The sequence below is a fragment of the Hyla sarda genome, chromosome 6 (assembly GCF_029499605.1).
Source record: "Hyla sarda isolate aHylSar1 chromosome 6, aHylSar1.hap1, whole genome shotgun sequence".
NCBI classification, from domain to species: Eukaryota; Metazoa; Chordata; class Amphibia; order Anura; family Hylidae; genus Hyla; species Hyla sarda.
This window is the reverse complement of record NC_079194.1, coordinates 36575712-36593968: the sequence shown is the minus strand read 5'-3', so window position 1 is coordinate 36593968 and position 18257 is coordinate 36575712. Positions and strand designations below refer to the sequence as shown.

The 18257-nt window shown below is 44.6% G+C and overlaps 1 protein-coding gene across 2 annotated transcripts in view; it reads left to right on the top strand.

Annotated features, from left to right (window-relative positions):
• Nucleotides 1–6869: 6869 nt before the first annotated feature.
• The window catches only part of F13B (coagulation factor XIII B chain), a 42276-nt gene continuing 30888 nt past the window's right edge, over nt 6870–18257 (top strand). The window contains exons 1-4 of one of the 2 annotated variants that reach the window (XM_056528038.1): nt 6870–6958; nt 10604–10804; nt 13111–13296; nt 15110–15286. In XM_056528038.1, coding sequence (XP_056384013.1) covers nt 6898–6958; nt 10604–10804; nt 13111–13296; nt 15110–15286 — 625 coding nt within the window. In that variant the 5' untranslated portion in view covers nt 6870–6897. Of the gene's footprint in view, nt 6959–7710; nt 7845–10603; nt 10805–13110; nt 13297–15109; nt 15287–18257 lie in introns of those variants that run through there. The other variant, XM_056528039.1, reaches the window with a different exon arrangement.

Below are 18257 nucleotides of genomic sequence, written 5' to 3'. Positions count from 1 at the left end.
GTGGGGATGTAGGGTAGTTAGGGTGTTGCTGTTCGGGATAGTTAAGGGCGCTGTTAACCCTTGTCACTCGTGATGCCAGGGGGAAGGTTAAGTGCTGTATTCTTGGTAGGCCTATTGCCACCCTTCCCAAGAGCAATAGGTGATGCAGAAATAAAGGATTGTCCACAACCACTGTTAACTGAAAACTTGCAGGAACTTTTACTGAAGAATTTCTGTACATGTAGCAATAGTAACAGTCCAGATAAGAGTCTCTACAGATATAGCTTGAGCAGCGATTGACAGTTGGTTGGGATCAGATAAGCTCAATTTAGCTTCTTAGGGATTGTATAGCAGAGATCCGCTGGATTTAAGGGTGCGTTTAGGTCCAGTGATCTTGCGGTGAGTAGCGGGGAATTGCTTAGTCTATCCACTATGTTAGAGGCCTAGGCCGCAAAGCTTTGGCCTAGTAAATCGTCTTGTAAGCTGCGGAGGTCCTACCTCTTCCAGAGTCAGCAACCCAAGGGAGGGATCAAGATGGCGCAGGTCCCTTATATGGGCAGGGGCCGGCCGTTTTGGATTGGTCCATAACAACTGTCACTCACCGTTACAGTGCATCGTGGGTGAACACGTCATGGGAACCTCCAAAGGTCCTGTAGCAAAACCATAGAGTTCTGAACTAATCACGTGACAAGCAGGTCCTGTTACGCTTGAACAGATAGGCAATTAAATATATACATATTTATATACTTATATTTAGATTGATAAGAACTTTACAGTCATTGACTAACTGAGGGGTGACAAGGGGATAACTACAGAAGAACAGAAGAGGGACCCCGACATCCTAGGGACTCTGACTATGGGGACCTCTATAAAGGTAATGTATACAATACGGTGCCGGGACACCACAATGTCATAATAATGAAAATCTGGAAAATAAGAGCAAGAATGTGTGTATGAACAAGTAACCCAAAGTTCTTCATTGCTTAATGTGGTAGAAAGCAAAGAAGAGAATTCAGAGATAACAAATCAAACACTTTTACATGTAAGTAAGTAAGCTATGGAAGGCTAAGGACACATGTATTATTGAGAAATAGGATGTATAAATATGTGTGCAGTGAGCTCCCCCTAGTGATGGCTGCAGGAAGACGTCATTTTATCATTTCTGTGGCAATCAATGACGTGATAAACCAGTGTTCCAATCATTAGGCAGTGTTTCCACTTTTTTTTTTGTTTGGTCATTCAAAAATGCATCACATGGCATAGGGGATAAGATGTCTGATCGCAGGGGGCCCGCCGCTGGGAACCCCCACGATTTTGGTTGCGGCATCACAGAAATCCGCTGCACAGAGTAAACTTCGCTCCATGCTGGATGACTGGCGATGTGGGGCGGAGGCTTGTGATGTCACAGTCATGCCTCGCGGGTCGCGGCTGTGAGCTTACAAGCCTTCCGCGCTGCACCCGATGCTCTAAATGAACGCCGGGTGCAGCAGGGAGATCGCTGGGGTCCCTTTGGATCGGGGATAAGATGTCTAGGGGCGGAGTGCCCATTTAATAGGAAAAATATCAAACTCCAAACCCACATGGCTTTTTTTCCTTTGGTGTTTTTTCCCTGTTCTTTGGCTTTTTTGGCTCAGTGGCAGTTTTCAAAAATCGCATTCTGCTGCCTACCTCGGCCACACTGCACGCACAGCTCCTCCTCCTCGCTGCATGCTCTGGACTGTTCCCTCTGCACTGGCGACAACAGTGTCTGATGCATCCAGTAGGTGCCGCACAAGGTCTGTCTCTTTAAAGGTCTGCGTGCATCTCTGATTCTGCTCCCCTTACAATTCCTGACCTGCATCACCTATTTAGGGGTTCTCCTCCCTCCTTTCCTTGCTTGAGCAATATTGTAGTTTGTGCACGCAGCGGTGTTTTTCTGCTATGTTACTGCATTTTACAGCTTTCTGACTCATGCCTGTTTCTGACGTTGTCTCTGCCTTAACCCTCTGCTCAAGTTCAGCCTCTCCAGATTACGATCTCGGACTGTCTGACTTTCAGTGTCACATTTCTAACTCTGCATGCACTGTGGTATTGTGGATGTGCAAGGGTTAACATTTCACTCTTTACTGTTACCACTGGTGCATGGAACATTGCTCAAATGACTCTCCTCATTTCAGTTTCTATCCAAAAACTACTAGAAGGTCTGGAGTCTCCCAAGTCCAATTTCTTCTTCCCAGAGGACTGGAATCAGTCTGATCTAGCTTAGGCTCGAGTGCTGATAGGCTTGTCTGCTCCCTGCTAGGTCACCAGAGGAAAAGGAGGGGATAAGTCTAGTAAGAATCCAGTTTCCAGCTGTCTGCTTAAAGGGGTACTCCGCCCCTAGACATTTTATCCCCTATCCCAAGCATAGGGGATAAGATGTCTTATCGCGGGGACCCCTGGGATCTCGACTACGACACCCCAGACAACTTCGGATGGACTGGCGATGCTCGTGACGTTACGGTCATGCCCCCTCAATTCAAGTTGATGGGAGGGGGCATGACGGCCATGATGCCCCCTCCCATCGACTTGCATTGAGGGGGCATGGCCGTGATGTCACGAGTGGGGCGCGGCCATGAAGTCATGAGCCTACGGTGCTGCACCTGACGCTCTAAACAAACACTGGGTGCAGCAGGGAGATCGCGAGGGTCCCCAGCGGCAAGACCACCTTGATCAAACATCTTATCCCCTATTCTTTGGATAGTGGATAAGATGTCTAGGGGCGGAAGACCCCTTTAAAGAAAAAGTAACCAAGCCCTGGCTTTGCCAGTGAATCCATATCTGATTCTTGTTGCAAAAGTCTAACCTAGGAGGTTTTAATCCAGACTTTTACCAGTCCATACTGAGAGAGTATTCATCTCTACAATCCTGTTCTTGGTCTGAGAGGGAAAATCATATAGTCAATAGAGAAAATAGCTGAGCAAAGACTCTTCTGCAAGCAATTAACTCTATGTGGGCTTCCAGCCAGAGTTAGTGCTGCCAGGCTATCATGTCTCGATCATCTTTAGCTTACACCCTGTGATAGGGAATCGTGTAGCACTTTTGTACGTCATAGTTAGCCAACCTGTGTAGGTCTGGTGTAGAGAATGATCTAATTTGACTTTGCATACATTACCAGTAGCAACACTACAGTATTAAAAGCATATTTAGAGACTTTATGTCAGTATAATTGCTTCCAAAGTAACTCCAAAAAAACTATGACCAATTTCTAAGCATCCATCCAGAAGACCTGTAACCTGTGCTGCAGGAGAGTATATTAATCCTCATAGAGGATGTCAGTAAAGTTTAGCTGTTTGCAAGTTACATCTGTGTCTGGAATATTCCTGTTGTACACACCATCACGTGTAGACCCCCAGATACCTCACCAAGTGTACCTTGCCATCAAGAGTTCTCTATTTTGTGTTTAAAGGGTACTCCGCCTCTAGACATCTTATCCCCTATCCAGAGGATAGGGGATAAGATGTTTGATAGCGGGGGTCCCACCGGTGGAGACCCCCACAATCTCGGCTGCAGCAACCTAGACATTCGGTGCATGGAGCAAACTTCGTCCCATGCCGGATGACTGGCGATGCGGGCCGGAGGCTCATGACGTCACGGCCATGCCCCGCATGTGATGTCAAGGCCATGTCCCCTGAATGCAAGTCTATGTGAGGGGGCGTAGCGGCTGTTCCGCCCCCTCCCATAGACTTGCATTGAGGGGCGGAGTGTGACATCATGGGCTCCCGGTGCTGGCTCCAGCGTTTGGAACAGTTTGTTCCAAACGCTGAGCAGCAGAGTTCCCCTTTTGTAAATTACTTCTATTAAAAATATTAATCCTCCCAGTACTTGTCAGCTGCTGTATACTACAGAGGAAGTTGTGTAGTTCTTTCTAGTCTGACCACAGTGTTCTCTACTGACACCTGTGTCAATGTCAGGAACTATGCGGGGAAGGAAAGGTTTGCTATAGGGATTTGCTCCTACTCTGGACAGTTCCTGACATAGACAGAGGTGTCAGCAGAGAACACTGTGGTCAGACAGAAAGGAACTACTCAACTTCCTTTGGGGCATACAGCAGCTGATATGTACTGGAAGGATTAGGATTTTTTATTCAAAGTCATTTACAATTCTGTTTATCTTTCTGGACCCAGTTGATATAAAAAAAAAATTTTCCACTGGAGTACCCCTTTAAGATATGGTCCTCTTATAAGAGATATATATAATTACATTTGATCAATTGCAGCCTAAAGAAAATGATTTTGTAATTAAATTAATAATGGCCCGATCATTTTTTTGGGATGATTAAGTAACCGATTTGGTACTCCTGGTAGTCCATTATATATGGGCTAAGGGAATGATTACTGAATTGGTGTATTGTGAGTTGCAGCGTTTGAAGCTTCTTAACTCTCTTTGATAAATGGAGAGCAGAGTAAGCTGAGAAATGGGAAAAGTAATGAATGGAAAGGCCTTTTAAGATTATACCTCCTCATGAAGGATCATATGAAACAGATCAGACAGGCTTAAAGTGTACCTGTCAGATCCTACAAAAATAATAAAAATGTTATATAAATGTTAATCCTGGTCATGTGCATCTAATTTTTATGCCTCTATCACCTATATTTATTATAAAAAATACCTATTTTCATTAGCTCACAGTGTTAGGAATCCTCTCAGGGGAAGGGGGTGTGTCCCTCACATGTGGTGGTGGGAGGTGATTGGTGTGTAGAGGGAGGGGGTTATCCCTCCTTGTGGTGGTGGGAGGTGATTGGTGTGTAGTGGGAGGGGGGTGTCCCTCCTTGTGGTGGTGGGAGGTGTTTGGTGTGTAGTGGGAGGGGGGTGTCCCTCCTTGTGGTGGTGGGAGGTGATTGGTGTGTGGTTGGAGGGGGGTGTCCCTCCTTGTGGTGATGGGAGGTGATTGGTGTGTGGTGGGAGGGGGGTGTCCCTCCTTGTGGTGGTGGGAGGTGATTGGTGTGTGGTGGGAGGGGGGTGTCCCTCTTTGTGGTGGAGGGAGACGATTGATGTGTCTGGTCCTGCAGCCTTTTCCATTAGTCATCTCTTGTCCATGATTAATAGACAAGCCTAATGCTGCTGCATGACTGGTTAGTGTCTCAGTAGGTATGGGGACCCCTATTAGTGAGATTTTCAGGAGCTGTTTTTTTTTAATTAAAAATGTAAACAACCATATCACAAAAGGTCTTTAATTTTCATCAGTAACAACATATACAAAGTTTTTGCATCTGACAGTGCCTATTTAAGGTTGTGGCTGAAACAGTTGGCTTAGACAAAAATCCTGATATGAATGAAGGGGCAAACACGTTAAGTTTGCATAACTTACATTTTTTTTTATTTACGTTTTCAGTTCCTCTTCTTCATTCTGGGTGAGAGTAAATATTTGGATGAAACTGAGGGGGTCTGATTGTTAGTTGGTCCCCCGTGCCCCACCAATCCAAGGGGAGCTTTTAATATAAAATATGATTTTAAAATGTAAAAGGTCTGATGAAGATTGGAATGTTTATATTTTATTGTATAAAGGTTTACATACTCTGTAAAAAAAAAAGTATAAATAAATAAAGCACCTCATAGTTGTCGATAACAATATACAGTGGTCCCTCAACATACGATGGTAATTCGTTCCAAACGACCCATCGTTTGTCGAATCCATCGTATGTTGAGGGATTCGTGCAATGTAAAAAGTGCATTTAATACTCACCTGTCCCCGCCGCTCCAGACCGCGTCCTCACCGCTCCAGACCGCGTCCTCACCGCTCCCGATGCTGTCCCAGGGGCTCCCGATGCTGTCCCGATGCTCCGGCGTCTTCTTCGGGATCCACCTGTGTCTTCCGCATCTTTCTGGTGACATTATTACGCACGGCGTGTGCAGCGACGTAATAACGACGCCGGAAAGCGAGGCCTGGACCACGGAGAAGATGCAGAAGACACCGGAGGAAGTGGACCTGGAGCAGCGGGGATAGGTAAGTGAACCTGTCCGGGATGCTTAAACTGCTATCCGACAGCAGCTTATGCATTTTGCGCTGTCGGATAGCAGTTAATGCGATGGCCCCGACATATAAAAGCATCGTATGTCCATTTGATCATATGTCGGGGCCATTGCATGTCGGGGGGTTACTGTACCACCTCCTTGGTTATTAAAAATGGCTCTCAATGGTCTTATTGACTTTCATTGAGGGGGCGTGACCGTGACATCACGAGCCTCCGGCGCGGCACCCGACGCTCTCAATGAACACCAGGTGCAGCAGGGAGATCGCGGGGGTCGCCAGCGGCGGGACCCCTGCGATCAGACATCTTATCCCCTATACTTTGGATAGGGGGATAAGATGTCTAGGGGTGGAGTACCCCTTTAAAAGTTTTTTTCCCCTTATTTATGGAGCCGCATCATTTCTACCTCGCTATGCTACACTTGTAAGATCCTGTCAAACTACCAATAAAGTCACCCTCAAGTTGTTTTATTATTTTCTTTTTCAGGCGACTTGGAGCCACCATTTTATTATAGTTTTGGCCCTATGGTAAATTACCTTTGATTTAAAGGAAATAAGTTTGCCTGAAAATGGGGTCACTAACATAACATGGAACATCAGACTGTATTATGTTGGATTCCTACCACATGTGACTTGTGTAAACTGTGATAAGGTTTATCAGAAGAACATGAATCCGCATTACATTTCTGTATCACTTTATAGCATTTTTGTGTTGTTGTTTTTTTTGGTTGTATATTGTTTTTTTTTAATGATTTGTATATTGATTTTGGTTGTGTTCTATCGTCTTTACCCACACTACATATGTGAAGCTTTAACCAGAAGGTGTAATCATTAGACGTACTGTGAATCATTAACAGAACTTCTAGAGACCCTGGAATCTGGAGGTTTCACAAATATTTGGGCAAAAACATGAACAACGGAAAGAAATCATGAAGGTCCAGGACTTCTTGCTGTTGGGCTTAGTGTTCTCTGTATCATGTTCGGCAGGAGGTAAGTTGTGTCTGACCACCCCCCTCCCCCCATCACTTCTTTATATATAAAACAGAGATTCGGAATAATTCACTGTGTAAGGCCAGTTTCACAAGAACGCATTACAGGAAATTTTTGTGCATGCTAATGAGTGTCCTGGACCATAGGGATTTATGATACTGTGGGTTTGGGTCAATGAACTTAAAGGGGTACTCCTCTGGCCAGCGTTCGGAATGTTGGCCAGTGGAGTACCCCTTTAAGTTCAGGACAGGAATTGGGTTGTCCATAATACACTTATGGGAAAGATCAAATAATAACATTTATGGTATATTTGTATGGTATGCAGAAAGAATGCTTAATTGTTGAGTGTCGCGCTCATGTAAAAGTATCTGTGTACATCAGTTCTGTCACATGATGGAAAGAAGAAGTTATGAGTTATTTACACCATCAGTAAATACACCATCTGATCAATAATAAATCAATATCATCCACCATATTACTGGTATGTGATGTCCCAGTACGGGATATAGTCCCATACAGTACTTAGGCCCTGTCAGGTTGAGTCCCTCTGTGTCCTAGGGGCCCTCCTGCAGTGTCTCCCCCATAGAAATATATATATAGTGTATAGTGTTATATGTATTAGGTATAAAGGACCTTTAAGGACCTTTGAGTTAGTCATAAGATATTGTGTTCACCTGATGTTTTGTTACCCAGAGAGCACCAGCTAACCAGGTGACCTGCAGCTTGACCTATGGGCTTCTGGCTCAGCCCCCCTTTTATAAGGAAGGAAGGAGCGGCAATCTGCCTCTTTTGCTCTTAGATCCTGAGGCACAATAAAGACCAGACTTCTTATAGTCAGTGTCCAGCACATCTGGAGGCCTCAAGCCTAACCTACAGCCATATGCCAGTAAGTCAAGTCATCTATGTCTGCTGTCACTGCCTACAGTCAAGTCAAGTCTATAGTCAAGTCTGTTAAAGTCAGCATGGCGGAGTTGAAGTCTGTCCAAACACTGCAAGTCCCCGCAAGCTGCAATGTCCCCTCTGTGTTACTGGCCACCTCTCTGGGATCCTGGCCTAGCTGTAAAGACTATTACCATCTGTCTACCTCAGTAAAGCTACCGTTAACCCTAACCTGGTTGTTACGCCGAGCGCTCCGGGTCCCCGCTCCTCCCCAGAGCGCTCACAGCGTTCTCCTGTTCGCAGCGCCCCGGTCAGACCCGCTGCCCGGGAGCGCTGCGATAATGTCCCTAGGCGGGATGCGATTCGCGATGCGGGACGCTCCCGCTCGCGGTGCGCATCCCGGCCCGCTTACCAGACTCGTTCCCCGTCTGTGATGTCCCAGCGCGCGCGGCCCCGCTCCCTAGGGCGCGCGCGCGCCGGCTCTCTGCGATTTAAAGGGCCAGTGCGCCACTGATTGGCGCCTGGTTCTAATTAGTCTATTCACCTGTGCACTTCCCTATATAACCTCACTTCACCTTCCCTTCCTTGCCGGATCTTGTTGCCATTGTGCCAGTGAAAGCGTTTCTTCTATGTCCCAAGCCAGTGTTCCAGACCTCTTGCCGTTGCCCCTGACTACGATCCTTGCTGCCTGCCCTGACCTTCTGCTACGTCCGACCTTGCTCTTGCCTAATCCCTTGTACCGCGCCTATCTCAGCAGTCAGAGAGGTTGAGCTGTTACCGGTGGATACGACCTGGTTGCTACCGCCGCTGCAAGACCATCCCGCTTTGCGGCGGGCTCTGGTGAATACCAGTAGCAACTTAGAACCGGTCCGCCGGCACGGTCCACGTCAATCCCTTTCTGACACAGAGGATCCACCTCCAGCCTGCCGAATCCTGACACTGTTCTTGGACCATTATGCTGCCTAACCTAGGGATAGCGGTACTACAGTTCGGGTGGTTACCGGGAAAACCATGTCCTGGCGTCACGAACATTTAGGGGTTAATAACATCTGCCCCATTCACCTCCCCTTCACACTCTGTGGTGCACCACAGGTATGAGTCAAAATTTCTGTTAAACTAATTCATTAATTCCCAAATATTACCATTTCTGTGTACAGAACACACAGTTTATTTCCAGTCTGTTATCATAGAGAGGCACAGGTCAGGGAATTGTAGAAAAAGAGCAAACTTTTTTTAAAGACTATTTAGTTAGTTTGCTTTTTCCACTTCAACATCGCTGGATGAATACATTTTGCTGTAAACATAGAGTCGGAATAGCCTTTACAACATACCTCCTGACACAGCGACGGTCCACAATATAAAACAAATAATGCATATAATCAGATGTTATACAGTTTTGAACAGTTTTTTTTGGAGGAAAAATAACATTTGCATGATGACATTTTCAATAATAATAATAATTATTAATATTACAGTGGTCCCTCGACATACGATGGTAATCCGTTCCAAATGGACCATCGTTTGTTGAAACCATCATATGTTGAGGGATCCGTGCAATGTAAAGTATAGGACAGTGGTCTACAACCTGCTGACCTCCAGATGTTGCAAAACTACAACACCCAGCATGCCCGGACAGCCAACGGCTGTCCGGGCATGCTGGGAGTTGTAGTTTTGCAACATCTGGAGGTCCGCAGGTTGAAGACCACTGGTATTGGAGGTTATACTCACGTGTCCCCGCCGTTCCAGACCGTCACCGCTCGTCACCGCTGCCCTGGATGTCGCCGTCCATCGCTGTCCCCGGGGTGTCCCCGACGATCCGGCAAGGCCTCTGCTTCCCCGGCATCCTCGCTCTCTGTCGCCGCCATCACGTCGCTACGCATGCTGCTCCTATTGGATGATGGGACAGCGTGCGCAGCGACGTGATGACGACAATGGAGAGCGCCGATGATGCAGGGGATCCCGAAGAGGCCGCGCCGGAGCCCCGAGGACAGGTAAGTGATCGTCAGCGGAGCGCACGGGGCACCGTAAACGGCTAACCGGTGGCAACTGAAGCAGTCTGCGCTGCCGGATAGCCGTTTATGCGATGGCCCCGACATACAAAAGCATTGTATGTTGATGCTGCCTTCAACATGCGATGGCCTCTGAGAGACCATCGTATGTTGAAATCATCGTATGTCGGGACCATCGTAGGTCGGGGGGGGTCACTGTATTATTAATTATATAGCAGCAACATATTTCGCAGTGCTTTTACATCACTCAAATCATGAATTCCATCAATTATTGGACATGGATTAACTCCTTGTGTGTCATTAAAAAACCCTTGAGGCCCCCCACAAGCAGAATAAATAGCTTCAATGTAATATCTAAAAAGGGTTATACAAGGTTTTTAAAAAAAAAATAATATGGTGCTAGTGCAGGGAGAAAGCAGAAATAAAAAATACTTTCCTAGCCATGGCTCCGCAGGCCCCATTCGCCACTGTTCGGTCCCCTGAATTTATTTATTTTTTTCCTGATTTTGAGAAAAGCGCTTGTTGCAGGACCTGTCAGCCAAGCCAATCACTGGCCTAGATGGTCCTGCATCAAGCACTCATCTAAAAAGATCAGGGGACCGGATGGAGCCAAATAGGAGCTGCAGGGGATCGGTGAAGGACCAGGGCTTGGTAAGTATGCCTTTTTGTTTCTATTTACAAAACAATGTGGAGACTACTCAAAGGTAGAGATGTTCTTGAAAAGCTTGTTGATATTGATATGTTGATATTTTTACAGGAAACGTTTGTGATCTTCCCGATGTAGAGAATGGAAAGATTGCTCAGTATTATTACATCTTCAAAAAGTTTTATTTCCCAATGAAAGAGGGGAGTAGGCTCTCTGTATCTTGTTCAGCTGGACATGCATTTCAGTCTGGAAAACAAGAAGATGAAATCACCTGCACATCAGAAGGATGGGAACCCCCAGCCGTCTGTCTCAGTAAGTTTACAAGGATATCTTACTGAGAAAACATACCTATTGGCACTGCCAGAGCGAAATACATTCAGGATTCAAAAAGTCAGCAAATGTTTTTGTAACCTGGATTTTGTTGGATCTCATGACAGAATTCCAGTTGATACATAATTCATAAGGATGAAAAAAGACCAGAGTCCATCAAGTTCAACCTATATCTGTATTGTGTCCCTACTGAGTTAAAGGACAACTGTAGTGGTAAACATTTATATATACCCCTGCCCGGGCCTCAAAAATAAACAAAATAAACTCATACATACCTTCCTACGAGCCCCTGTTGGAGCGGCACAGGCCTCACGGTCCGGCAGTGCTGACGTCATTCCACTTCCTGGGGACGGGGACGCCGCAGAGCCGTCGGCGTATCACCGGCAGTAGCGATGTCCCGCCCCGGTCGGTGATAGGCTGAGCCCACTGTCATGTAAGAAGCCGGCCAGAGCTCCTTACATGACAGTGGGCTCAGCCTATCACCAGCCGGGGCGGGACATCACTACGGCCGGTGATACGCCGACGGCTCTGCGGCGTCCTCGTCCCCAGGAAGTGGAATGACGTCAGCACTGCCGGACCGTGAGGCCTGTGCCGGACCAACAGGGGCTCGTAGGAAGGTATGTATGAGTTTATTTTGTTTATTTTTGAGGCACGGGCATATATAAATGTTTACCACTACAGTAGTCCTTTAATGCAGGGGAAGGAAAAAAAAAAAACCTTATGAGACTATTGCCAATTGGCCGATACCATAAATATGGCATCAGAATAAATCCCTGGATCAACATTCTGTCCTTATAAATCTAGTATCCATAACCTGTAATGTTAATACTCTCTTTTACAGAGTTCCCCATGACCACCTCCTCCGGGAGAGAATTCCACAGTCTCACTGCTCTTACAGTAAAGAACCCCCGTCTGTGCTGGTGTAGAAACCTTCTTTCCTCTAGATGTAGAGGATGCCCCCTTGTTATAGATACAGTCCTGGGTATAAATAGATCATGGGAGAGATCTCTGTACTGCCCCCTAATATACTTATATATAGTTATTAGGTTGCCCCTAAATTGTCTTTTTTCTAAATTAAATAATCCTAATTCTGGTCCCAAATGTGCATTTCACAAAACATCATGCCCTGCTCAGTCTGATATTAAAAATCCTCTTCCGGGCATTCTGTTTTCTTTGTGGATATAGATGCAGGTATAGGTTGCAGATTAACCCCTAGAGGATGCAGGGCGTACAAGTATGCCCTGCGCCCACTTCCAGTCTACAAAGTAGGCTCTTGGCTAATGCCATACTTAAAGGGGTACTCTGGGGGAAAACATTTTTTTTAATCAACTGGTGCCAGAAAGTTAAACAGATTTGTAAATTACTTCTATTTAAAAATCTTTATCCTTCCAGTACTTTTTAGCAGCTGTATTCTACAGAGGAAATTCTTTTCTTTTTGAATTTCTATTTTCTCTTGTCCACAGTGCTCTCTGCTGACACCTGATGCCCATATCAGGAACTGTCCAGAGCAGGAGAAAATCCTCATAGCAAACCTATGCTACTCTGGACAGTTCCTGACACGGACAGAGGTGTCAGCAGAGAGCACTGTGGACAAGACAAAAAAGAAATTCAAAAAGAAAAGAATTTCCTCTGTAGCATACAGCTGCTAAAAAGTACTGGAAGGATAAAGATTTTTAATAGAAGTAATTTACAAATCTGTTTAACTTTCCGGCACCAGCTCATTTAAAAAAAAAAAAGTTTTCTACCTGAGTACCCCTTTAACCCATCAGGGGGATGTCCAGCATTAACCCATTAGATGTTGCAGCATCTTAAAGTGGAAGAAGCTCAGGGTAGTTGATCGAGACCATCCTGGCAAAATCGCGGTGTCCCAATCAGCTCAGAGGAGGAGTGGAAGTCCCTTTACTGTGCTCTGTCCCATTCGATCAGTGCTCCAAATGTGCAGACAGCCTCAGCAGCCTGTACAAGTGGAGCGCAGATAACACTGATCAATGCTGTGCTATAGCACAGCATTGTTTAGTGTATTTCCATTTGAAAGACTACATGTAAAAGTTAAAAATAGCAGAAAAAGAATGGGAAAAAAATATATATTTAAAAAAAAATGTGAATAAGAACTTTCTTAATAAAAGTTTAAATTACTATTCTATCCCCGTTTTTAAATAAAATAATGTAAACAAAAAAAAAACTATTAAAATTGACTCCAAACCTTGGTTATAAATATGAGTAATATATTTATCCTGATCACATATAGGACCATAAATGGAAGATTTTTGTTATGTTTTGTTTGCCAGGAAAATGCCTCCGGCCATCACTTCCAAATGGAAATTTGCAGAATGCAAAGGAGTTGTATAAAACTTCTGATACCATCCAATACAGCTGCAATGAAGGCTTCAGAACCACAAGAGGAAATAAAGGGGAGACATCGAATTGTACTTCTGGAGAATGGCTACCTCCCCCAGGATGCCATCAGATTACTGGTAGGAATGTCCAAAAACTCTATAAAAAGCGTTTATCCTGGGATCGGTGGCGGTCTGACCACTGGGATCCCCATCGATCCTGAGAATGAAGGATAAGGGTCTATTCACCCGGCAGAATTTCAGCCTGTGGAAAAAAAATTAAAAAGTTTTCCACCGGAGTACCCCTTTAAAGCCCATAGACTTCTATGGGATTCTGCACTCCCATTTACTCTCCTGAATTTCCACTTGCACTCCAGCTTTCAGAACAGTTTGTACCAAACGCTGAGCAGCGGAGTACCCCTTTAAGGTGTAGGTGTCATATCGCATGAAGAAATGCTTCTATATGTTACTCACTAGGTCATGCAGGGGCTTTACATGTTTTTTTATGTGTCTAGCTTCTGTAATGGCTCACAAATTCCTCTATTCTGCTGCTCACTCATTCTGACATCCACTGCTCAGGAAGAGGCGTGTCCAAGGCAAGCACTGAGCCTGCTCTCACTCACCATGCAGTCACTTCCTCCCTGAGTCTTCTGTGCTGTGTCTTCTTCTCATCCAATCACTGCAGGCTGCTCTGCATCCCCCTCCTCTCTGTTTTCATGCTGCAGTCTGATAGGACAGGAGTGAGCACAGAGGAGTGCTAGTCCCGCCCTCACTTCCTGGACTTTGTCCCAGCCTGTGCTTCAGCTAGGACGAAGACGATACTGCAGCCGGACAGGATTATGTTCTGGATGGTATGGTGACCCCTAGTGGTCTCTTTTACAAGCCATGATTTCTATAAAAAGGACATTACATTTTTTCAAGAAGTATATTACAAACATTAATGTTTTGTTGAGACGTACGACATATAAAAGGTCTTTGATTCGGACAGTGCCCATTTAAAGGGGTACTCAAGTGGAAAACTATTTTTTTTTCAAATCAACTGGTGCCAGAAAGTTAAACAGGTTTGTAAATTACTTCTATTAAAAAATATTAATCCTTCCAGTACTTATCAGCTGCTGTATGCTCCACAGGAAGTTGAATATCTTCCTGAAGTTATTTTCTGTCTGACCACAGTGCTCTCTGCTGACATCTCTGTCTGTATCAGGAACTGTCCAGAGTACAAGCAAATCCTCATAGCAAACCTCTCATGCTCTGGACTAGAGATGAGCGAACTTACAGTAGATTCGATTCGTCACGAACTTCTCGGCTCGGCAGTTGATGACTTTTCCTGCATAAATTAGTTCAGCTTTCCGGTGCTCCCGTGGGCTGGAAAAGGTGGATACAGTCCTAGGAGACTCTTTCCTAGGACTGTATCCACCTTTTCCAGACCACCGGAGCACTTGAAGGCTGAACTAATTTACGCAGGATAAGTCATCAACTGCCGAGCCGAGAAGTTCGTGACGAATCGAATTTACTGTAAGTTCGCTCATCTCTACTCTGGACAATTCCTGATTTGAACAGAGGTGTCAGTAGAGGAGAGCACTGTGGTCAGACAGAAAAGAACTCCTGAAAGAAATACAACTTCCTGTGGAGCATACAGCAGCTGATAAGTACTTGAAGGATTAAGATTTTTAACTAGAAATAATTTACAAATCTGTTTAACTTTCTGGCACCAGTTGATTTGAAAAAAAAAAATTGCTACTGGAGTGCCCCTTTAATCACCAAACTTCAAAAATGTAGGGGGCAACAAATTTGGGTATCTGGTAGCTAGTAATGATGCTGGTGTAGAATACTACAGGTCAAGGTTTGACTATTCTTGATTCCAACCTATAAAGAAGTCCTCACGTATCTAGTATATGTAAAACTGATAAAAAAAATAAACGTTTTTTCTTTTTATGCTTTTGTTATGTATTAGATAGGTGTGAGACCCCTCTTCTTACTAATGGATATTATGTAACAACAAGGAGATCCTTCCGGGTTATCGAGACGGTGGAATACCAGTGCAATGAGGGGTATTACACGCCTGCTGGTACCAGTTCAGACTGGGTAGAGTGTCTGATAACAGGCTGGTCCTCTATACCAAGCTGCACAAGTAAGTTTTATTTCAATATAATAAATTCAATATAATAATCAATATATAGCAGCAGCAGATTCGAAGCGGGGGGGAGTAGTGGTCCTCACGCCTTGTATGTTTGTTAAAGGGGTTCTCCGGTGGAAAATAATTTTTTTTAATATCAACTGTCTCCAGAAAGTTAAACAGATTTGAAAATTACTTCTATTAAAAAAGAAATCTTAATCCTTCCAGTACTTATCAGCTGCTGAAGTTGAGTTGTTCTTTTCTGTCTGACCACAGTGCTCTCTGCTGACACCTTTGTCTGTCTCAGGAACTTTCCAGATCAGGAGTGGTTTGCTATGGGGATTTGGCCCTACTCAGGACAGAGGTGTCAGCAGAGTGCACTCTGGTCAGACAGAAAAGAATTACTCAACTTCAGCAGCCTCACGCCTTGTATGTTTGTTAAAGGGTACTCCGGTGGAAAACAATTTTTTTTAATATCAACTGTCTCCAGAAAGTTAAACAGATTTGAAAATGACTTCTATTAAAAAAAAATAATAATCTTAATCCTACCAGTACTTATCAGCTGCTGAAGTTGAGTTGTTCTTTTCTGTCTGACCACAGTGCTCTCTGCTGACACCTTTGTCTGTCTCAGGAACTTTCCAGATCAGGAGTGGTTTGCTATGGGGACTTGGCCCTACTCAGGACAGAGGTGTCAGCAGAGAGCACTGTGGTCAGACAGAAAATAATTACTCAACTTCAGCAGCTGATAAGTACTGGTAGGATTAAGATTTTTTTTTAAAGAAGTAATTTACAAATCTGTTTAAGTTTCTGGGGCCAGTTGATAGGGAAAAAAAATGTTTTAATAATTTTTTTATGTTACTATGTAATGCAGTGTTTCCCAAGCAGGGTGCCTCCAGCTATTGCAAAACTACGACTCCCAGCATGCCCGGACAGCCAAAGGCTGTCCGGGCATGCTGGGAGCCGTAGTTTTGCAACAGCTGGAGGCACCCTGAATGGAAAACGCAGATGTAACGTCTTATTTTGCCTGAATATCTACACCCTGAAATGTAAAACACTACAGTATATGTTGGTGCTATAGGATAATTATCATTATGAACGGTGAGGTCTGCAGCGCTCTTGCATTATGCAGAGTACCAAGGGACGTCTGACCGACTCCAGTATAAGTCAATTGGATCCACCGGGATAGATAATAATAATCTATTTGCCCACTGATACACCATAGGTCAGTGAGGGTGGGGATTTGTTTTTTGTTTGTTTGTTTTACTGATGTTAGAAACAACTTTTTTATTTTTTTTATTTAAAGGGGTACTCCCCTGGAAAACATTTTTATTTTAAAATCAACTGGTGCCAGAAAGATAAACAGATTTTTAAATTAAATAGTTATCTGCTAAATTCTGTTCTGGCTCACCTCACGGCCCCACTTAGTGATTACTCCCGGCAATCATAAACCGAAAAAAAAGTGAAGATAAATAAAGTTATGGGAGGTGCTTAAAACTTAAAGGGGTACTCCACTCCTCAGCATTTTGGAACAAAATGTTCCGAACGCCTAGAGCCGGTGCCGGGAGCTTGTGGCGTCATGGCCCTACCCTCATGACGTCACACCCCGCCCCCTCAATGCAAGTCTATGGGAGGGGGCGTGACAGCCGCCACGCCCCCTCCCATAGACTTGCATTGAGGGGGCGGGGTGTGATGTCATGAGGGGGCGGGGCATGATGTCATGAGGGGGCAGGGCTATGATGCCACACGCTCCCAACGCCGGCTCTAAGCATTCTGGAACATTTTGTTCCAAACGCTGAGGAGCAGAGTACCCCTTTAACATTTACTTATATACAGTACATGCATAAAAGGTAATTCACTCAATAGTGTTGTGAAGTGGATCAGGTTAGGTTGGTGTAGATATTACAACACCAATCTAACACCATATAAGAAGCTACTGTTAAATGAATATCAAATACCTCATTTCAGGAAGCTAACCCTATATCGATATGTTTCCCAACGTGTTTCTAGCACTGAGATGGTGGTGGCGTCCTCAGGGGAGTATCAAGAGGGTATTATCTCTATATGGGGAACACTGGGAAATCATCCCTACACTGCATACAGGGTCCCAGTATAGCAAGGTTCACCCACACAGTCACACACAATGACACATAGGTTAGTTCAGGGGGATCATGCTTCCCCGTGGAGTCACATGGTACCTGTAAATAGAAAATGAGCAAATAGCAACATTTACAGCACTGACCAGACTGATGAAACTCAGGTAAAACGGAGCACTTTTTCCGTACTTACATGTCTCCATGTCCGGGTACCTAGGAAAAAAGTACAACAAAAATGATCCCTTAGTACAAGGTTGCTGATGGTTTCTGTAAGTTGAAGTTTCTCACTCACAGTTAAAGGGGTACTCCGGTGGAAAAGGTGTTTTTTTTTTTTTTTGTTTGTTTTTTTAATCAACTGGTGCCAGAAAATGAAACAGATTTGTAAATTACTTCTATTCAAAAATCCTAATCCTTCCAGTACTTATTAGCTGCTGAATACTACAGAGGAAATTATTTTATTTTTGGAACACAGAGCTCTCTGCTGACATCACAAGCTTAGCGCTCTCTGCTGACATCTCTGTCCATTTTAAGAACTGTCCAGAGTAGGAGAAAATCCCCATAGCAAACATATGCTGCTCTGGATAGTTCCTAAAATGGACAGAGATGTCAGCAGAGAGAACTGTCCACGTGATTTCAGCAGAGAGCACTGTGTTGCAAAAAGAAAATAATTTCCTCTGTAGTATTCAGCAGCTAATAAGTACTGGAAGGATTAAGATTTTTCTAATAGAAGTAATTTACAAATCTGTTTAACTTTCTGGCACCAGTTGATTAAAAAAAAAAGTTTTCCACCGGAGCACCCCTTTAAGTTGATCCGCTCTAGATATGACCAATGGCGCGCTACCGGAGCAAGGTGGCGTCTGACGTCATATCCCCTAGACAGCCGCGCGTCATCG